General features: G+C 49.0%; 2 protein-coding genes across 4 annotated transcripts; both read left to right on the top strand.

The window, feature by feature from the left end:
* On the top strand, window positions 1-9294 carry Atg101 (autophagy related 101). 3 transcript variants are annotated; one of them, XM_042668754.1, is made up of 3 exons: window positions 1-76; window positions 3605-3929; window positions 8584-9294. In XM_042668754.1, exons 2-3 carry the CDS (start codon window positions 3678-3680, stop codon window positions 8986-8988), a joined length of 657 nt encoding a protein of 218 aa, XP_042524688.1. In that variant the 5' UTR covers window positions 1-76; window positions 3605-3677; the 3' UTR covers window positions 8989-9294. The 3 variants fall into 3 exon arrangements, with proteins under 3 accessions (XP_042524688.1, XP_042524689.1, XP_042524690.1); XM_042668755.1 differs by lacking the exon at window positions 1-76 and adding an exon at window positions 195-217; XM_042668756.1 differs by lacking the exon at window positions 1-76 and adding an exon at window positions 331-353.
* Window positions 9295-11133: 1839 nt separating this feature from the next.
* Smim41 (small integral membrane protein 41) lies at window positions 11134-11412 on the top strand. Its single transcript, XM_042668726.1, has one exon. The coding sequence runs from the start codon at window positions 11134-11136 to the stop codon at window positions 11410-11412; it is 279 nt and encodes a 92-aa protein (XP_042524660.1).
* The last annotated feature ends 10631 nt before the right edge of the window (window positions 11413-22043 follow it).

The raw sequence follows: 22043 nt of genomic DNA, 5'->3' as shown, positions 1-22043 counted from the left end.
CCGAGCGGCTCTTGCTGTGGAGGGTCGGGCGCCTGCCGGGACGGTGTCTGCGGGTCCGGGACGGGAGTTGGAGAAGGTAAGCGGCCATCCTGGCCGTCTGCCCTCTTCTGTGCGAGTGCGGACGGTGTCCGGGGCTCGGCCTGAACTCGGGAGTCCGGCGAGGTCCTTCCAGTCCGACCGTGCAGGTTCGCGGGCGGCGGCGGGGAACGCGGCCCTGGTGGGCGTGCACCCTGTGTGCAGCCCGCGTTCTCGGAGTGGAGCCCAGCAGCGGTGTGTGTGTGTGTGTGTGTGTGTGTGTGTGCGTGCGTGTGCGTGTGCGTGTGCGCGCACCCTGTGTGCAGCCCGCGTTCTCGGTGTGGAGCCCAGCAGCGGTGTGTGTGTGTGTGTGTCCGGCTCTCGAGGGTCAGCATTCACGCAGAGGTCTTGTCTGGGTGACCCGAACCCCAGCGACCGGGCTCTGGTGGGAAAGGGGTACTCTGGCTCCAGTCCGCCTCGGGGAGGTCAGCCTCTGCTCTTGGGAGGCAGGGGGACTCTTAAGAGATGAGATTCCCTGCGCACCGTGGGGACCCAACGCTATGCAGTTTCTGTTTGGAAGGAAGGTGGGCTGGGCTGATCCGGCTTGACTTTCTGGAGGGGTGGGATCTGGAGGAGCCTGAGCTAGGGGCCTAAATGAGATACAAGGCCCTGGCCTTGTAGAGTGCTTGCCTTGCATGCATGAGGCCCTGGGTTCGATCCCTCAGCACCATATAAGCAAAAAGAAAAAAGCCAGAAGTGGCGCTGTGGCTCAAGTGGTAGAGCGCTAGCCTTGAGCTGAAGAGCTGAGGGACAGTGCCCAGGCCCAGAGATCAGGCCCACGACTGGACACCCCCCCCCCCAAAAAAAAAAAAAAAAAAAAGGTAGCGAATTTCCTGTCCTGGCTCTGTATGTTTCTTGTGGCTATTTCCCCCCGGTATAATAATGAATTAGCTAAATGCTTAGTGAATATTTACTACTTACAGGTACTGCTTCAAGTGGTTTACACACACTAACTCTTTTAATCCCAGAGACTAGTCTTTGAAGATAGCTATTATTATAGTCTTTTTTCCTTTCAGTGCTGAGAATTATATTGCACATATTAGGCAAGCCCTCTACCACTGAGCTATGTCTCTAACTCTACTGTCTCCTTACAGATGGGGAAAACCACACAGTTGTTACAGGAGAAGTGGCAGAGCTAGGATTCCAATCCAGATTGCCTGTCTTTTTTTTTTGGTTGTGGGGCTTGAACTCTGGGCCTGGGCACTGTCCCTGAGCTCTTCAGCTCAAGCCTAGTACCCTACCAGTTGATCCACAGTGCCACTTCCGGTTTTCTGGTGGTTAATTGGAGATAAGAGTCTCACAGACTTTCCTGCCTGGGTTGGCTTTGAACCTCAGTCCTCATTTCTTAGCCTCCTGAGTAGCTAGGACTACAGCCGTGAGCCACCGGCGCTCAGCTAAGATTGCCTGCCTTTTAAGTTGATATTCTTATGGTATTTACATGCACTACGGTGACTAGTCCTTACTACACTCTAAATTCATAGGTTTAGAACTGGTGAGTGATTTACTTGTTAGTCAGCTTTCTATTGCTGTGACAAAATACTGAGATAAACAATTTAAAAATAGGAATGATTTATACTGGCTCATAGTTTTAGTCCATACTGGGCTAGCTTTGTTCCTTTTAGGCCTTTGTATGACAACATCGTGGCTGAGAGCCTGTGGGGCAATGATATCTAGAAAGCAAAAAGATAAGAAAAAAGACCTTATTCCCAATGTCATCTTTAAGATGACCTGACTTCCTTCTACTAGGCACCACTTGTTAAAAATTCCACCATTTCTCAGTAGCACCAAAAACATAACACATGATCTTTGAGGAGCATTTAAGATCCAAACACTAGCATAGGACAAGATGTAGGAGGGCCAGGTGAACCTGTAGTCCCCGCCTCTCAGGAAGCTGAGACAGGAGGATAGCTTGAGTCCAGGAATTATGTACCAGTCTGGGACTCTGTCTGAAAAAATCCAACCAAACAAAACATCCAAAAATGCAGTATAGGTGGGATTCATACCCAGGATTGTTGACAGGAGAACCCTTTTCTTCTCTTCACTGCCCTGCACCTAATGTACAGTTTCTTTTTTTTCTTTTTCTTTTCTTTTTTTTTTTGGTCGGTTGTAGGGCCTGAACTCTGGGCCTGGGCGCTGTCCCTCAGCTCTTCAGCTCAAAGCTAGTGCTCTACCACTTGAGCCACAGCACCACTTTTGGCTTTTTTCTGCTTATCTGGTGCAGAGGAATCGAACCCAGGGCCTCATGCATGTGAGGCAAACGCTCTACCACCAAGCCACCTTCCCATTCCACCTAATGTACAGTTTCTTTAACTGCTGTACTGGCATCTAGCTGATCTCCAGCTGGCCTCCCTGCCTGTCTGCCCACCTGTCTGGATGGACTTGGAAATATGAGATTCAGTGTGGATGTGTCTGTGGTGTGTCACTCAAGTTTTAAAAGCCCAGTTATCACCATAGCTTCCATTGGCTTTCAAAAGCATGCTGTGACCTCCCAAATAGAGTCATTCTTTGTTATTCACTTAGAGCTAAAGAACAGGAATTTTTGCATCATACTGGGGTTTGAACTTGGCCTTGTGCTTGTTAGGCAGGCATTCTATCACTGAGCTATTCCTCCACCTTTTTTTTTTTTTTGCTAGTCCTGGGGCTTGAACTCAGGGCCTGGCATTGTCTCTGAGCTTCTTTGGCTCAAGGCTAGTGCTCTACCACTTAAGCTACAGCGCCACTTCTGGCCTTTTCTGTTTGTATGGTACTGAGAAATTGAACCCAGGGCTTCATGTATGCTAGGCAAGCACTCAACCACTAAACTACATTCCCAGCCCTCCTCTACCTCTTTTTTTGTACTGGTCATTTTTCTTTTCTTTCTTTCTTTTGACCAGTCATGGGGCTTGAACTCAGGGCTTGGGTGCTGAGTCTGAGCTCTTTCACTCAAGGCTAGCACTCTACCTCTTGAGCTACAGTGCCACTTCCGGCTTTTTCTGTTTAATGGTAGTGAGGAATGGAACCCAGGGCTTCATGCATGCTAAGCCAACTTCCTAGCCCCTGCACTGGTTATTTTTAAGATAGTTTTGCTTCTTGTGTGGTTATGTTTCTGGGCCACAGATCCATCTATTTTAGACTTCCAATTATAGCTAACAGATGTGCCACCACATTCAGCTCTTGGTCAAGATGGAGACTTGAAAGTTTTTCTGCCTGGGCTGACTTTGAACTTCAGTTCTCCCAATCTCAGCTTCCCAAGTGGCATGAGCCACCAAAAGCCCAGCTCAGACTTAAGTTTTTTGTGTACATATTTAGTCTTGATTCAGGGATATATTGACTCTTCATAGCCCTCTGAACAGCGTTGGGCAGGTGTTTGGACTGGTAACTTTGAAGCTCTGCCCCTTTCTGATCCTGAGAGTCTGTGGTTCTCAGATGGAATGTGATGCCAAAACAGAAAAGGGCCAATAGGGCAGAGGCTGAGTTGAACATGCCAGACAGTTACTACAGATTAGATATTTGGAAGGGGTTATCATTCTGACACAATCTTCATTTGCAGGGTAGCGTCTGGGTGAGGTGAAGCTCCCTGTCTTCTTCTTGTCCGTGGTCCTGGTGTGGTTGCCAGCTGCAGGATGAACTGTCGCTCAGAGGTGCTGGAGGTGTCAGTGGAGGGGCGACAGGTGGAGGAGGCAATGCTTGCCGTGCTGCACACGGTGCTTCTGCATCGCAGCACGGGCAAGTTCCACTACAAGAAGGAAGGTACCTACTCCATTGGCACCGTGGGCACTCAGGATGTTGACTGTGACTTCATTGACTTCACCTATGTCCGTGTTTCCTCTGAGGAGCTAGACCGCGCCCTGCGCAAAGTTGTTGGGGAGTTCAAGGTAGGTATATGGCACAACTAATGGCAGGTGACTGCTAGCTGGCTTACCTCCTGGGAGTGAGAGCTTCCCTCCTGGGAGTGAGAGTTGGGTCCTTTCTGTCTCTAAGGAATAGGCATGTTGAGAGCTCTGGTGGGGAGGGCCTGCATGTCTGGGTATAGTTGGGGCTGTGTGCTCCTACACGTACCCAGGGAAGAAGGAAGAGCGGGAAGCAGTGTTGGCAGGCATGTCCCTTTGGGGTGCTGGTCATTGTCCCTGCAGTCTTAACTGGGGGAGGGCTTGCATGACTGGGTATAGTTGGAGCCATGTGCTCCTACATGTATCCAGGGAAGATGGAAAAGTGGGAAGCAGTGTTGGCAGTCATGTCCCTTTGGGGTGCTGGTCATTGCCCCTGTGGTCTTAACTGTTTCTGGCCACACAGCTCCCTGTGATTGCTTCTTTGTTTTGTGTTCATTTCTCTTCTCACAAGTCTCAGCCTTTCCTTTTGAAATGTCCTTAGAGAGAGGATTTCTTGGCTATGGAGTAGTTCACTGATAATGAAGAGTCCCTTTGGCTGGTGTAGCATTTTTTTTTTGTCAGTTGTGGGGCTTGAACTCTGAGCCTGGGTGCTGTACCTCAGCTCTTCAGCTCAAGGTGAGCGTTCTGCCACTTGAGCCACAGCGCCACTCCCAGTTTTCTGGTGGTTTATTGGAGATAAGAGTCTTACGGACTTTCCTGCCCGGGATGGCTTTGAACCATGATCCTCAGATCTCAGCCTCCTGAGTAGCTAGGATGACCAGGCATGAGCCACCAGTACCCAGCTATGAAATAAGATTTTTTTTCTAGTGGTTTTTTATTGGAGATAAGCATCTCATGGACTTGCCTGTCGGGCTGGCTTTCAACCATGATCCTCAGATCTCAGCTTCCTGAGTAGCTGAGTAGGATTACAGGCGTGAGTCAATAGTGCCTGGCTCGCAGCATGTGTTTGTATGCCCGTGTAGTCAGGGAGAAAGGTGTGGTAGGGACACACCTGGCAAGGTGACCTCAGGTAGTGGAAATGGCAGTGTGCATTTGTCTGCATTGAGAGAAGGTACAGTGTTTATTTTTTCTTTTCTGTGCCTGTTCTGGGGCTTGAACTCAGCGTTTGGGTGCTATCCTTGAGCTTCTTTTGCTCAAGACTAGAGCTCTACCATTTAAGCCACAATTTTACTTCCAGATTTTTGGTAGTTTATTGGTGATAAGGGTGTCATGGACTTTCCTGCCCAGGCAAACTTCCAAACTGTGATCCTCGATTTCAGACACCTGAGTAGTGTGTGCCACCAAAGCCTAGCCATTTAAAAATTGTAATTTATTTTTTTAGTGGTGCAGGAGTTTGAATTCAGGACCTTGTGCTTGTTAGCCTGGCACTGTACCATGTGAGCGATGCATCTCACCTGTTTTTTGCTGGTTATTTTTAGGATAAGGTTTCACTTCCTGCTCAGGCAGGTGCCTAAGCCATGATCTATCTACTTTAGGCTTCCTTTAGTTGTTGGAATAATAGGTACACGTCACCACATCTAGTATCCCTCTATGAAGATGGAGTCTGTTGGAGTTCTCTGCCTGGACTGGGCTGGAGCTACAGTCTTCCCAGTCTCAGCTTTCTACATAGCTAGGTTTACTATTTCAATACCGTATGTGTGTGTGTGTGTGCGTGTGCGTGTGCGTGTGTGTGTGTGTGTGTGTGTGTATGCGCGCGCGCGCGTACACATACCAGTCCTGGGGTAGAGCACTGTTTTTGAGCTTTTTTGCTCAAGGCTAGCATTCTACCATTAGAGCCATAACTCTACTTGCTACTTTTTGGTGGTTGTTTGGAGATGAATCTCATAGACTTTTCTGACTGGGTTGGCTTCAAACCATGATCCTCAGATCTCAGCTTCTTGAGTAGCTAGGATTATAGGAGTGAGACACTGGCACCTAGCTAGTAAGTGGTATTTGAAGCTAGCAAAGGGAATTTTTTTTTTTTTTTTTTGTGCCAGTCCTGGGACTTGAACTCAGGGCCTGGGCACTGTCCCTGAGCTCTTTGCTTAAGCCTAGCACTTTATCACTTGAGCCACAGTGCCACTTCCAGCTTTTTCTGTTTATGTGGTACTGAGGAATCGAACCCATGCTTCCACTAAGCCACATTCCAGCCGGGAATTTTTTCTTTCTTTCTTTCTTTTTTTTTTTTTTTTGAGGGCTGTGTCTAATTTCTATTCTACAAATATCTACATTGTTCCTCTACTCCTGGGCACTGCACTTATTGGAGTGGGTGGCCTAATGTCAGGTGGACCCCTTCCTGGGCTAATAGCATTTAACCTCTCTATCCCCTTCTCTTTAAGTCTAGACATGGCGAGTTCACCAAGTTTTCTTTTCTTTCTTTCTTTTTTTTTTTTTTGGGTCCGGTCATGGGGCCTGAACTCTGGGCCTGGGCGCTGTCCCTCAGCTCTTCAGCTTAAGGCTAGCGCTCTACCACTTGAGCCACAGCGCCACTTCTGACTTTTTTTTGCTTATGTGGTGCTGAGGAATCGAACCCAGGGCCTCATGCATGCAAGGCAAGTGCTCTACCACTGAGCCACTTTCCCAGCCCCTCACCAAGTTTTCTATTCACCACTCTGCACTTGGAGGCACCCAGAGCTGAGTGGTTAAGAGCTTGGACTCTGGAGCCAGTTCCTAACACCCAGCAAGTCTGTAACCTTGGGCAAGTGTCTCCACTCTGTGGAGTGGTCTGGAATGATAAATTGTATCTTCTGCATAAGGAGTGAGTACTGTAAGGATTAAATGAAGCAAATGTATCCAGTGTTTGGAACAGAGCCCAACACACAGTAAGCATTACACAACTGTTAGCTATTGTTACCGTCAGTCAGAGTCACATGGCCTTGGTTTGTTTGTGGAGGAGAGTCTATTTCCTAATGGATAGTTCAGAATTTGAGGCATCCTTACCCTCTGGGTTGCCACTGACACAGATAGAATAGGCTTCAGGGCCTGGCTGGGAGGAGATCTCTTGGACAGAATAGGCAGTGGTTGGCCTAGTTGGTCCCTTTAGCTTCTCTGAGAAGAATAAGGAGAACCACTCAGGTCTGGTTGAACTCATTCTTTCCCTTTTTTCTAAACAAGGTTCACTAGGCTTTATAATCCCCTCTTCTTACTTTTCAAAAAGAATATGTGAGTTGGGTTCACATCTGTATGTAATCTTAGCTATTTAGAAGGTTGAGGAGGATCATGGTTCTTAGCCAGCCCAGGGCAGAAAATTCTTTGAGACTCTGTCTTCATTTAACCAGCCCAAAACAATACTAGCCGCATGGCGTAGGTGATAGAACACTAACTGAGCAAGCAAGCCCAGTGAATACAAGGCCCTGAGTTCAAACCCTAGTACCACCAAAAAAAAAAAAAGGTTTGAGTTGTCATAATTGAATGAAGAGGTGTTTAATTAGCAGTAGAGAAGCAAGAAGGGGAACAGGAAATATTAGAAAATATTCTGAAGGTTAGGGACTACAGAGGTGGGATTGTGGAAAGAAAAGCCCTCAATATGAAGGCAAAAAACAAAGGTTTTAAAACTGGACCATACAGATTCAAACCCTTGTGCAGCAGTTCATGGACTACTTTCCTCTTCTTCTTCTTCCTCCTTCTTCTTTCTTTTCCCTCCTTCTTTCCTCCTCCTCCTCCTCCTCCTCTTCTTCCTCTTCCTCCTCTTCCTCCTCCTCCTCCTCCTCCTCCTCTTTCTCCTCCTCTTTCTCCTCCTCCTCCTCCTCCTCTTCCTCCTCCTCCTTTTCTTCCCCCTCCTCTTCTTTTGTTCAAGACCAGCACTCTACTGCTTGAGCCACAGTGCTACTTCTGGCTTTTTCTGTGTATGTGCTAGTGAGGAATCCAACCCAGGGCTTCATGCATGCTAGGCAAGCACTCTACCACTAAGCCACACTCCCAGTCCTACTTTCCTCTTCTGAGCCTGCTTTTACCTCAGTAAGTTGGAAGTGATCTCTCTACTTCATGGTATTGTTGAGAAGAACCAGTGTGATTCTTTGTTTAAAATTCCTGGCATAGAGCAAATGTCTCAAGACCAGAAACAGAGTGAGTCCTATAATATCAGTTCTTAAGAGAGTTGAAGCAGAGGCTAGGAATGTGGTTAGTGGTAGAGTACTTGCCTAGCATGCATGAAGCCCTGGGTTCAATTCCTCAGTACCACATAAATAGAAAAAGCTGGGAAGTGGCACTGTGGCTCAAGTGGTAGAGCGCTAACCTTGAGTTGAACAGCACAGAGACAGTGCCCAGGCCCAGAGTTCAAGCCCCATAACCGACAAAAAAATGAAAAAAAAAAAGAAAAAAAGCCGGAAGTGTTACTATGGCTCAAGTGGTAGAGAGCTAGCCTTGTACAAAAGAAGGTCAGTGATAGTGCCCAAGCCCTGAATTCAAGCCCCAGGACTGTGGGACAGGGCTGGGGGCGGGGGCGGGGGTTGCTGAGTGAGGAGACAAGTGTTGTTTTATTTGAATCTCAATTTCAGGCTAGAGTTTGCTGTATGACCTTATTAAATCCTTTATCCTCTTTGGGTCTCATTTCCTGACATCCCTGGAGGGCTGATCAAATTGGGAGAACCTAGATCCCTAGGGTATAGGATGAACCCTTTCAGAGCCTGGGCCTGCTCATCTGTTATACCTTCTTTCCCAGGATGCACTTCGAAATTCAGGTGGTGATGGGCTGGGGCAGATATCCTTGGAGTTCTATCAGAAGAAGAAGTCTCGCTGGCCTTTCTCAGATGAGTGCATCCCATGGGAAGTATGGACAGTCAAGGTGCATGTGGTGGCCCTGGCCACAGAGCAGGAGCGCCAGATCTGCAGGGAGAAGGTGGGTGAGAAGCTCTGTGAGAAGATCATCAACATTGTGGAGGTGATGAACCGGCATGAGTACCTGCCCAAGATGCCCACGCAGTCAGAAGTGGACAACGTGTTTGACACAGGCTTGAAGGATGTGCAGCCCTACCTGTACAAAATCTCCTTTCAGATCACCGACGCTCTGGGCACCTCAGTCACTACCACCATGCGCAGGCTTATCAAAGACACCCTTGCCTTGTAGCCCTTGCTGGAGCCTTGGGAGATCCTCAATGGCTCTCAGATGTTGGCTTCTGAAGATTGTACTGTCAGGCCCTTTGGGGCTCTGGAACTGACTCTGGGTCATTGATGAGACTTGGAAAGGGTAGCCCCTGGCTTCCTTGTTTTATGGTAGCCAGCCTCTGGTCATCCCTTTTACCTTTGCTGATGATCAGGTTCTGCCTGTAGTCTTTGGGGAAGGGGAAGGGGGGGGAATCCCTCTTCTTTTTGCATTGTACAGCAGAGCCCCTTAAGGCTGGTGAATAAAGTTGAGATGTGAGTTTGGGTTCAACTATCTCTCCTTTGGACTGTGTCCTGCTCTGAAGCATTTATACTTTCTGCCATTCCTGTGAAGAACACAGATATGTGTTGGCATTTATTCCAAGCTGAGACAAGGAGGTGGATAGGATTAAAGATAGAATTTGCAGCTTTGTTGGACATTCACATAAGTATGTGTTACAACTCAGATGTGATTGTGATTAATCCAAGAATGTCTTGGTCTTTATGAAACACACACAGGTCCTGACTTACACTAGAAAATCATTTTAATGTGAGGTAACTGGGAAGATACTGGCTAGCTTGCAGTTGTGGTGTCTGGTGACATGTCTAGGTTGGGCCTTCTCACTGTTATTAGGCACTGCTGTGGTAGTTTACACAAATTTTACACAAGCATACTCAGAATCTATTGTATGCTAGGCTTTATTGATTTGTTCAATATTTTGCAATGTTTTGCACTTTGAATTGACTAGTTGCATGTGCAGAGGGGTGTGAACGGTGGGGGGAGGTATTGTTCAATGTCCTGGAGCAGGTAAGTAGCCAGGATGGCCAGGAAGTGTTAGTGTGTTTTACCCTGGTCATGCCACCCTTGTCCATGGCTGTTTGCTGTCAGGTTTTGTGAGGTCCTCCTCATGGTTTCTGGGCATCCTGGAGGACTCCAGATGGCTGGCCTGTTATAGGGCAGGTTCCTCCTTCCTTTTTCCTTCTGAGGCATAGTTGATTGATAGATGTTTACCAGTGACTTTATTTTGAAAGGAGGATGGAAAGCTTGCTGCAGATTTTTTCTGGGGATCTAGGTGGAAGGTCTTGCTTCCATGTCAACTTTCCAAGCTCTTTTTTTTTTGCATCCGGACTCCATATTCCCACTCCCTGGCTGAGTTATATGGTACCCAGCTGGTTATGGGCTGCCCTTGGTGAAGAGCCTATTCCTTTTGGCATATGTGATTCCCCTGGGGTAGGGATAGGAATGCTGGCAGCTTAGCTCAGATCTGCTCTCTGTTATTGGTAAATAGGACTTTCCTTGGCCAGTGAGGCAGGAGAATAGGAGTTGGGGTAGGTCCTGAAATCTGGGTACCTTGTTCCATCTTCCATGTGCTGGAATCCAGGGGAAGCATGGGTCTGTTTGTCCCAGCGTAAGAGTGCATCACCCACATACTTTAGGCTGCTTGTTTGTGTCATCTTAGTGGGGGCAACTAGCAGTGTTGAACTTTGGTCCTGGGAAGATTTTTTTTTTTTTTTTTTTTTTTTTTGTGCTGGTCCTGGGGCTGTCCCTGAGCTTTTTTTTTTACTCATGCCTAGTACTGTTATCACTTGAGCCACAGCACCACTTCAGGCTTTTTTGGTGTGTAATTAGAGATGAGTCTCAAAAGAGTTTCTGCTCAGGTTGGCTTTGAACTGTGATCCTCAGATCTCAGCTTCCTGAGTAGCTAGGATTATAGGTGTGAGCCACCAGCATCAGGGTTGAAACTTTTTTTTTGGTCCTGAGTCCTGCCTAGTGGATCAGTATTCCCAGTCTGCAACTGGGATAGGCTTTGAGTAGTCCCGAAGGAGGTGTTAGCTCTTGGCCTTCTTTGCAAGGGAAGAGAGCCTTGGTGACATAGGATCTGAGGTCGCCAAGGTACATGTGTGCGCCTTGGGAATTAGGAGAAATGCACCAGGATTAGGAGCCCTGCCTGTCCAGCGAACCGGTTTACACGGGGAAGAGCAGTCCTCTAGGAGGCGAGGAGCTTGAGCTGGGAGTGAGGTTGCAGGGCTCCTGAGATCCGCCCCCTTGAATCCCAGCTATGCCTCGGTCCGCCCTCTGGCCCACCCACCAGCCTGAGCTCCCGCACATCTGGGTAGCAGCCTTGGGAACATGAACGGCTCTCAGGTGGGTGCAGTGGCCCAGGCTTCCTGGCTGAGCTGCTGCAACCAATCCGGGGAACCCCTGCAGCCTCCGGAGAGCCAGGGGCCTCGCGCGGTGCAGGCAGCGGTGCTGGGTGTGCTGTCTCTGCTCGTGCTCTGCGGGATCTTGTTCCTGGGCAGCAGCCTCCTCCTCCGTGCCCAAGGGCTCACGGCACTGCTGGCTCGCGAGTGGCGCCCATCCCGCGAGGCTGAGCCTGGAGGTGCCAGTGAAGGTGAAGAAGACTCCTAGGTGCCAGGCAGCGAGCGCTCCAGTCTGATCCGAGGCCTCCTCCTTGCGTCCCGAGCGCGCTGGGCAGGGGGCAACTGCTGATGCTGCCCAACAGAGGATCCTTCAAACTCTTGGGCTTCGTTCAGGTGAGAAGCCCTGGGCACACGCAGATGCGATAGTAAGTAAGGGGTGAGGGGGAGAAGGGGAGACATGATGGGTCCTTTACCTATACTAAGGGCACCTCTGGGTAGTCCAGGAGAGGGCGGGTTGCAGCTACCAAGGTTCCTCTTCCAGGTCTGCTGAAGCCAGCCTGTTCCGCCCCAACTTGAGTCCCTTTCCCCCTTTGTCCTTTTCCTAGGAGCAGATGGCCACTGTGAAAAGTGGGAGAGGGCACAGCAGACATATCAAAAAGGAGGGAGTCTGAAAGGACCACAGCATGCTCTGGAGACCTCCCAGCACCCAATCTTCTGCACCTGTTCAGCCTCTCCAGGCTCTAAGGCTCCCCACCTAGGTTGCCTGGGCCCTGTCCTCAAATAGGAACCACTACGCACTTTGGGTTTGAACTCTCCTTGATGTCTTTCCTATCCCGTCCCCCCACCCCCAAGAGCGAGATTCCTCACTGTAGCTCCTGCTGAGGTATCTGAGATGTCTGGGTTACCCCGAGAATCTCTTTCCCAGGTTCCTGTATCCCAGAGCCAGGAGCTTTGTGTGGTGTGAGACTGGAAAGGTTCAAGGCAGCTGGGGGGCTTCAAGAGCACATTCCACCAGGAAGTGGGGCTGAGGATTTCCAGCTGTGGGGGCTCTGTGTGGGTCTCCTGTCTCTTGTCTGTCCAAGGACAGGAACCATCTGGAGGGAAGGGCCTGGGTGGCCCAGAAGACAAGTAACTAGGCCAAGGCCATCTACAGAGTCCTGGGCTGGGTGGGGGAGGGGCAGACCTGCACTGTCCCTCTCCTTGTTCAGCCTTGTATGTAAGTTTTCTGTGGGTAGTGGTATTATTTGTTGGGAGTGACTGGCTATGTTTGCCTCTCTTTTTCAATCCCTCCCCCTGCTTGCCCAGGACAGGAACAGGGTCCCAGTTCACCTGTGAGGAGAGTCTGTTGGATGGCTGTGAAGAGAGGCTGAGAAGGGACAATCATCAAGGGTGTGGGCAGGTGCAGCTAAGGTAGCTGTGAAGCTGACATTGTGTGATCCTGGCAGAGCAGTGCAAGGATTGACACTTATTAGATGGGGCTTCTGGGCTACACAAGCCCTATGACTTGCCCACTTCTCAGAGATGCCATCTCCAACTCTTGTGTGTGTTTGAATGTTCCTGGCAGCAGGGCATCTGGCTGTACCCAAAAGTCATTTCCCACCTCACTTGGTTGGGCCTGGAGAAGCAAAGAACTCCCTCTGCATTGTTTCCCAGTCCTTTCAGCTTTCTGCTTGACTCATGTGCTATCTTCTCCCCTTTCCACCTTGTGTTCTCCTCATCTTTCCCCAGTGAGATAGAGGGTCTCCAGACCTCTGAGAATCCTTCCCTTTTACAAATGGGAAGGCCCAGAACTTCTGAAGACAGCTCTGAAACTCAGAAGCAAGTGACCTGATCAAGTGAATGGCAGCGCTGGAACTGGACTTTGGGCCTCCAGGGCTTGGACTTAATGGTGGTGTCCTTCCTGCTCTGTCCCTCTTCTCTTCCCCTGATCTCTCCCACCACTCTTTGAATTGCTGATGTAAAATGCCTCTCTTCCAAAGAAGGAGCCTTCATGCGGGCATATGTACACACACACACACACACACACACACACACACACACACACACACACACACACACACACACACACACACACACACACACACGGCATGTAGTTTATCAGGGCACAAGCCCAAGTCTCTGTGTCACTGTTTGTCCTGTCTCTGATCTCCCAGGTCCCCTGCTGATAACTTTCCTGCTGCTAAAACAGTTTTCCTGATGCCAGCCATTTCCTAGCCAGCTAGGCTCAGCTTTCCTGGCCTAAGCCTGATGAATGGGTAAGGGTTTAGAGATTAGTTAGAATAAACATCGACAAGAAAGATCCAGGTGGTGAACTGGAAGGGCTGGCCTTTTGTTTAAGTTCCTGTGGTATTAGGGATGATTGGAGGACAGGCTGTCCACAGCAGCATCATGTCTGCTCGCACCCGTGACAGGTTGGAGACAGATAGGGGTCCGATGTCCTCAGCTCAGTGTTTGGTGGAGGAGTGGGACTTGCTGAGGACTGAAGTGTTCCCAGGGGAAGATACTGAATAGTTTGTTACAGAACTGTGGCCCTGATCAAGGCTGTTGGACTGAATGAGGTTGAAAGGGCTTAGAAAATTTGGAAGTGGATGATATCACCCCACCTCGGGCTCAGGCTGGGAATGAGGTGGGAGTAAGGTACAAGTCTGAAAGTCTCAAGAAAAACCAGGCATCTGAGCTCCCAGACAGCGGCACTAGTCAGTGCTATACATGGGACGGGACTGGGGCCACATGTGGGCTGAGATCTTAACTTTCCTTCAGCCTATTATTCATCCTGGGCTAGAACAGGCTACAGAGTTTAGCCCATCTTCTTGGCCTCCAACGGTACAACTTCCCTCCAGCCACAGTGGGAGGGGCCATCTCTTACAGATTCCTGTGCCACATGTGAACTGCATCCTGGAGGGCTCTCAGCAGCTTCTGCCCTGGTGCTTCAGGTGATGACTGCGAGACATCTGGACTCTGATGATTCCTCGTTCTGGGATCCTGGCACCCACTACTTCCTCTGAGCTGCTCCCCTCCGCCTTCTGAAGGACTCCTAGTGTGAGCCTGGGAAGTCCATGCTAGGTGACTGCTGTGTACCCTGTGCTCAGAAGTGGCCTCACCTACTAACTGATGTAGTAGTCACTGACTTTACACCCACAGGCCTTTGAGTGCAGTCCTGTTCTGCCTGGGCAGGGCACCAGTGATCTGACAGCCCTGTGATCTGTCCCTACTTGAGGGCTTTTGGTACCCCCAGAAACCCAACATTGGAAAATCACTTTCTGTGACTTGCTATTAAATATACCATAAATAAATACTTTGGATGCAGTCTGCTTCTAGCTCTTGACTAGGGATATTTGTGATTCGTTCCCTCACTCTCTTCCAGTTGACCTGCTTCTGGTATATGCTAAAATAGCAACTCCAGCCAAGGCTTCTCCCCCTTTGTCCTCAGTGTGGTCATTCTCCTTCCTGCCTCAGCCCTTCAGATCAAAGAATTTTCCCTCCCTCTCTCCCCCTCTCTTTCTCTCTCTCTCCTTCCCTCATTCTTTCTTCCCTCCCTCCCTCTCCCACTCTCTCTCTTTCTCTCTTTCTTCCAGTCCTGGGGCTTGAACTCAGGGCCTGGGTACTGTGCCTGAGCTGCTTTTCGCTCAAAGCTAGCACTCTACCACTCTAGCCACAGTACCACTTCTGGCTTTTTCTGTATATATGGCACTGAGGAATGGACCCCAGGGCTTCATGCATGCTAGGCAAGCACTCAACCACTAAGCCACATTCCCAGCCTCCCAAGACTTTCTCCCCTCCCCCCCTCCCCCAAGACTTTCTATAGTTGAGATGTTAGATGTAGATAGTGACTCTCATGTCAACACTCTGCTGTCCCCTTGTGGCCAGTATATGCAAGCGCTCCACTTCATTCAACCAGTAGTGACTGGGTGTCTTGTCAGAGTCCAGCCTGAGCAGAGTGCTAGGGGGTGGATTTTGTGTACTGAGTACCAGGTTGAAAATTTTCCTGAACCCCAGTATCTTCATCCATGAAATAGAAATGACAATTGGATTGTGAGGATCCAATAGATAATGTGCTTCTCTATCCAATAAAGGCTTTTTGCAGAATTATCATTTGGCATTGATTTTCCTGTCTGACCATTCCCAGAGGGGAGGGTGGCAGGGACAGCCTGGACTGGAGCTGTTTTTTCCCCCTGGTCGTGGGGCTTGAACTCTGGGCCTGGGCGCTGTCCCTCAGCTCTTTAGCTCAAGGCTAGCACTCTACTACTTGGGCCACAGTGCCATTTCTGTTTTTTTCTGCCTATGTGATACTGGGCAATTGAACCCAGGGCCTCATGCATGAAAGGCAAGCACTCTACCACCTTCCCAGCCCCTGGAGCTGCTGTTTATCTAAGATGGCTGGTGACTGGAAGCTTTGAGTGAAAAAGTAGTATAGATCTAAGCTCTGGGTCTTTGGGAGCATGGGATCCATTTGAGAGTGGGAGAAGCTGGAAGTAAAAAGGAAGCAAGGAGGCAATTGGAAAAAAAAAACACCAAAATGGTAGTCACCAGAGCTTGGGATACAGGCCTTGGTTGTTAGCTGCATGTGAGGAATGAGGATGAGGGAGAGGCAGACAGGACCACATTTTGGCTCCTGGCCTAGACAAATGAGGGGGTGGTGATGCCCCTCAGTGAGAGAATGAGTTATCCTTGAAGACTTTTTTTGGTCAGTTGTGGGGCTTGAACTCTGGGCCTGGGTACTATCCCTGAGCTCTTCAGAGCACTCAAGGCGAGTCTCTACCATTTGAGCCACAGTGCCACTTCCTTTAGGACTTCTTTAGTCTGAATTTACCACCTACATGGAGGGAAATTATTGGCTCATGTAAGTGACAACTATCTAGGAATAATTCTGACTTCTGGCCTTTCATGATTCAGGGTCCAAGCCATGAGAACAGGCTATTTCTCCTTCCTTAGCCTGGTTCTGCTTGCCTGTCTGAGCTCCAGGCAATATAACCTGGCAATCAAGAGAAAGGATTCTGGAACCACACTGCCTGGATTTAAATTCTGTGTACTATGTGGCCTGAGTAGGTGCCTCACTTTTCTGTGCCTTGATTCCTTCATTTTCAGACTGGAGCAGTAAGATGTAGCATATGCCATTTTTGGTTAGGATGAAAGGAAAGTCAAACATGTACAAGGGAGAGTGCTTGTTGATTTATTGGGTCTCAACATGTGGTAGGATGTTGGCTTTATGGCTCTCAGCTTCCATATCAGGAAAGAGGAGAGTCATCCCCAGCTTACTATGGTCAAGCCCTGGGGTCTGCTGTGAGTAAGCCTGTTTAACTTGTGCTAACCCTAAAGCAGTGCTATGCTGGATTGTTGTAGACCTTAGTGATATGCTCTACTTGGGTTAGGACTGGAGTGTACCCCAAAATAACAGGATCCAAAGAAAGGGAATGTCTGCTTATCAAATCTGGGCCTATGTAAAGCTGGGCTCTGGTGGCTCATGTCTATAATCCTAGCTACTCAAGAGACTGAGATCTGAGGATCATAGTTTGAAGTCAGCCCACCCAGGCAGGAAAGTCCATAGGATTTGTCTCCAATCAACCACTAAAATGCTGTAAGCAGAGCTGTGGCTCAGGTAGTAGAGCACCAGCCTTGATTGAAAAAACTGAGGGACAATGCCCAGATCCTGAGTAGTTCAAGCCCCAGTACTGGTACATTAAAAAAAAACATACCAAAGCAAAACAATAGCAACAACAAAAAACCTGGGTCTGTTTAGTCCTGGGTAAATATGCTAAGTGGTCATAAAACAACCCATGCCTGCTGAAGACGGGTACTGGCAGAAAGGTGGCTGAGGAATCTAATCCCCAGGGACTGCAGGGACAACCAAGGGGAGTTGTTAGGTGGCAATTAGTTATAGGGCTGGGAGCCCAGCAGGAAAAGTTCTAGGTTGCAATGCTGCTAGGGGTGGAGAACAGAGCTGTGAGAAGGGTCAGGTTGAGATGGGGGTACAGCCCTCAGAGACCCTCACTTAAAGAAGGGGCAGAGGAACAGTGCCAGGGAACTGGGGGAAATGCAGATGGACTCGCAGAAATGTTAGGGAAGAGGACATTTGGGAAACAAAGGTGTTGGCCAGGAGCATCCTTATCCCTATCCCAATTCTGGGGCGCTGGGAAGGGACCTGCAGTTGGGAGTCTGGGAAGGGAGGTGATGGGGAGACTCCAGACCACCTGCTATCCTGCCACTACCCTTCCACCTCAAACAAGGAGCTCATCCAGAAGAAAGTGGTGAGTGGCTTTCTCCTGGGCTGGAGAGCCTGCTGTGTGATGAGAGGGATGGCCTACTGTACATGCACATGTGTGTGTATGTGTGTACATTACTTAATGTTGTATGAATGTTTCACTAGGTAAATGTCTCACACATAGAACCAATAAATAAAAATAAGAAAACAAAACTTTTTTTCTTTTTTCTTTTTAGGTCTGAGACCAAGACTTGAACTTTGTATCTGTGGCTTTTGCTCATTGTCTAGCACTCTACCTACTGAGCCATGCCTCCAACACCAGAAAATACTTTTGCCAGGTGCTGGGGGCACATGCCTATAATCCTAGCTATTCAGGAAGTGGAGATCTGAGGATCATGATTTGAAGTCAACCTGGGCAGGAAAGTCAGTGAGACTCTTATCTCCAATTAATTACTAGAAAACCAGAAGTGGCACTGTGACTTAAAGTGGTAGAATGCTATCTTTGAGCAAAAAGCTCAGGGACAGTGCCCAGGCCCTGAGTCCCATGACCAACAAAGAAAAAGTTGTAAGTGAAGATGTGACTTAAGGTGTAGAGCACGAGACCTTGAGCAAAAAAGCTCAGGGACAGCACCTAAGCCCTGAGTTAAAAAAAAATAACAGCCACTTTTGGGGCTGGGAATATGGCTTAGTGGTAGAGTGCTTGCCTAGCATGCATGAAGCCCTGGGTTCCATTCCTCAGTACCACATAAACAGAAAAATCCAGAAATGATGCTTTGGCTCAAGTGGTAGAGTTATAGCTTTGAGCAAAAGCAGCTCAGGGACAGTGCCCAAGGCCTGAGTTCAAGCCCTAGGACTGGCAAAAAAAAAAAAAAAAAAAAAAGCCCCCAAACCACTTTTGCCCCTATGTGGCTGCAGAGTGGGAAGACTGAGGCTTTAGCCATGAACCCCATCCAGGGCCCCTGCTCAGAACCCCCTGCTTCAGATGATATGCTTTTGAGCTCACTCTTGTCCTTGTGGTTTGTTCACATGGGGATAATTAAGGTCTCCCAATTCATTGCCTCTACTTCCTCCCTGTCCCTCAGACCCTTCAGTTTAGATTCATGGCTGTAACCCCAGTCACACTGTAATTTGCCTCTACTTTGTTCCTTCTATGAAACTATCCTCAGCCGTGGAGGTAAAGCCTCAGCCGTGGGTGGCTGTGATGCCCCATTTTCTGATCTGGTACCTGGGTTGCTGGGTACCCTCAAAAAATATCTCACCTAGACGGGCGCCAGTGGCTCATGCCTGTAATCCTAGCTACTCAGGAGGCTGAGATCTGAGGATCACAGTTCAAAGCCAGCCCAGGCAGGAAAGTCCGTGAAACACTTATCTCCAATAAACCACCAGAAAGCCAGAAGTGGCGCTGAGGCTCAAGTGGTAGAGCTCTAGCCTTGAGCTAAAGAGCTGAGGGACAGTGCCCAGGCCCAGAGTTCAAGCCCCACAACCAACCAAAAAAAAAAAAAATCACACCTAAAATAAAATCACACATTTGGACAGCCTATGGCACTGTGTGGTCACTCAAGTCTTTCCCAGTCTCAGACCCTGAACCTCTCCAAGGCCTCGTCACCTGCTTTCTCCCAGAAAGAGAATCCAGCTGAGGGGCTTGCCCTCCTGCCCCTGCATGTCCCTGCTGTGCCACAGCTTATGCTGCCAGCCTCCTTCTGGCTTCCAGCTTCTTTCATTGCCCCTCTGCTGGTTCCAACACCATAAACACACTCAAGTTTCTTTTGCCTTAAAATAGCCCTCTTGTCCCCACCACCTCCTCCAATTTCTGTCCTATAGCCAAGCGTCTCCAAGGAGCTGCCCCATGTAGCACCCTACTTTTCTAGCCTCAGCTCGCTCCTCAGACCTCCCCAGCTTGGCATCTCCCCTTTCCTCCCATTCACCAAACCCTAGGTGGTTCCTCAAAAGGCCAGTTTTTTTTTTAAATTTTATTTTATTTTATTTGAGAACATACTGTACAGAGGGGTTACAATTACATGGGCAGGATAATGCATACATTTCTTACCAAGCATTGCAGCCTCCTCAAAAGGCCAGTTTTTAGTTCTTACCTCAATGTGCTCCTGGCTGCTTCCATTGCTGCTGAATCCTCACTAGGCTCCAGAGTCTAACCCTAGTCCTGCTCCCTTTACCATAGAGCCTAAATTGTGCCCTTCATTAAGAAAGTGGAATGGACCAGATGCTGGCTTCTAATCCTAGCTACTCAGGAGGCTGAGATCTGAGGATTGTGGTTCAAAGCCAGCCCCGGCAGGAAAGTCCATGAGACTCTTATCTCCAATAAACCACTCAGAATACCAGAAGTGGCACTGTGGCTCAAGTGGTAGAGCTCTAGCCTTGAGCTGAAGAGCTGAGGGACAGCACCCAGGCCCAGAGTTCAAGCCCCATGACCAACACACACACACACACACACACACACACACACACACACACAAGTTCCATGAGACATGTATCTCAGTAACAAGCTGGCAATGGAGCTGTGGCTCAAGTGATAGATTTATAGCCTTGAGCAACAAAACTCAGGGACAGCACTCAGGCCCTTAGTTCAAGCCCCAGGATAGGCACAGAAAAAGAAAAAGAAAGAGTTGGGGAGGGAGGGAGAAGGAGGAAGGAAGGAGGGAAGGAAGGAAGGAAGGAGGGAAGGAAGGAGGGAAGGAAGGAAGGAAGGAAAAGTCTGATGGCTTTGCAAGACTCATGACTAAGCCTGCCTTCTGGCATGCCTGTCTGGGCTTCTTCAGCACCCCCTCCTTATTTGGGCCCTGGAGAGTCTTGATTTACTTCCTTTAGGACAGGCCAGATCAGCATCTCCTGGCCGCTTCCAGCACTTTATGGCCAGGTCCCCAGAGCACTGACCTGGGCCCTCCCATTAACCAGCCCCCTTCCTTTCTCAGCCATATTGACTGGCCTTTCTCCATGCTCATACTTCTACATCTAGTCAGGGCAGCTTGTTTTCAAACACTGAAGAACAGAGAGGTTCCTGCCTTAGCGAGCCCGACATTCTGATGAGAGGGGATGGTCCACAAACCTGTAAACATGAGGTGACTGCAGATAATAATGGTGGTCAAGGAAAGCCTCCCTAGGGAGATGACATTTGAGTTGAGACCTGACCTATCAGGAAGATTCAGCCAGGGACGAGTTGGGGCATGGTGTTCCTGCCAGAGGGACAGCAGGTGGAAAGGTCCATGGTAGGAATGACTTTCTCATGTCTGAGAGAAGGAAGAGAGACTAGTATGCTTGAGTGTGAGAGTGAGGGAATAGGGTATGGGATGCTGTGGGCAGGAAGGCCTGCCAGAGCAGGTTTCCAGGCACATTCCCCTTCCCCATGTCATCCCTAGCAGCTGTCCTTGAATCCCCTCTTGCCGCTCCACCATCTCTGCTGTCAGTCCCTCTCCCAATATGGTTCATTCTACCTCTTAGAAAGCTTTTCTCCAAGCTGAGTGCTGGAGGCTCATGTCTCTAATCCGAGTTTCTTAAGAGACTGAGATCTGAGGCTCCAGGTTCCAGTGAACACAGGCAGACAAATCCATGACACTCATCTTCAGTTAGCTAGCAAAAAGCCAGAAGTGAACATGGATCAACTAATAGAGTGCCTGCTTCGAGTGAAAAAGCTAAGTAAGAGTATGAGTCTCACTGGGCACTGGTGGCTCACACCTGTAATCCTAGCAACTCAGGAGGCTAAGATCTGAGGATCGCGGTTCAAAGCCAGCCCGGGCAGGAAGACCCGTGAGACTCTTATCTCAATAAACCACTAGTAATCTGGAAGTGGTGCTGTGGCTCAAGCAGTAGAGCACTAGCCTTGATCATAAAAGCTAAGGGACAGTGCCCAGGCTCAGAGTTTAGGTGTAGAGAATTCTGGATCCTAGTTGTGAGTCCTGGAAAGGGTTAAGAAATGGAAGGCCATTTCAACGGCACTCAGAAGGCTAAGAGCTGGGCCCTGGAAAGATCAAGCAGTCAAGGCAAGACAGAGGCTCAAGTTTCTACCCTAAGAGTGAGCTGTTTGGACACCAAAAGTTTAAGACCTTGGAGATAAGATGAAAGTCTATGTTAAGGTTGGAATGTTTATTGCTTCCCTCCACTTCCTAAGATAAGGGAGTCAATTACGTGTGGATGATTGTAACTTCAAAGACAGATTGATACCCAAGTCTCTGCACATACCTGTAGTCACCTCCCATGTATTGAACTAAATACATAGGTTTGTTAATGGGACCTCAAACTGGAGGTTCAGGGGTTCAGAAGCTGGTGAGTGCTGGATCCCCTGGTACCCCTTTCTTGTCCTTTCTCTCCTTTCTCAGTTCTTTGGCCCAGGTATCCATCTTCATGCTGTCCCTATTTGTGGTTAGCAACATTCAAACCCTAGGATGGGGTGGGATGAGTGTGAGGCTCTGAGTACGAGCCTCAGTTGCAGCACATTTACACACAACAAAGCTTGACTTAAGCTAGGAATGTGGCTTAGTGGTAGAGTGCTTGCCTAGCATGCATGAATCCCTGGGTTCCATTCCTCAGTACCACATATACAGAAAAAGCTGGAAGTGGTGCTGTGGCTCAAGTGGTAGAGTGCTAGCCTTGAGCAAAAGCAGCTCATGGATAGTACCCAGGCCCTGAGTTCAAGCCCTAGGACTGGCAAACAAACAAAAAACCCTTGACTTAGCTAGCTTGCTCTTTTG

The sequence above is a fragment of the Dipodomys spectabilis genome, unplaced genomic scaffold, assembly GCF_019054845.1.
Source record: "Dipodomys spectabilis isolate Male_0828 unplaced genomic scaffold, ASM1905484v1 ptg000477l, whole genome shotgun sequence".
Lineage (NCBI taxonomy): Eukaryota > Metazoa > Chordata > Mammalia > Rodentia > Heteromyidae > Dipodomys > Dipodomys spectabilis.
This window is presented reverse-complemented; position numbering and strand designations above follow the sequence as displayed.

Coding starts and splice junctions, on each gene's coding strand:
- Atg101 (XM_042668754.1), top strand. CDS start 3,678: ATGAACTGTCGCTCAGAGGTGCTGGAGGTGTCAGTGGAGGGGCGACAG. Junction 3,930..8,583: donor AAGTTGTTGGGGAGTTCAAG/GTAGGTATATGG, acceptor CTTCTTTCCCAG/GATGCACTTCGAAATTCAGG.
- Smim41 (XM_042668726.1), top strand. CDS start 11,134: ATGAACGGCTCTCAGGTGGGTGCAGTGGCCCAGGCTTCCTGGCTGAGC.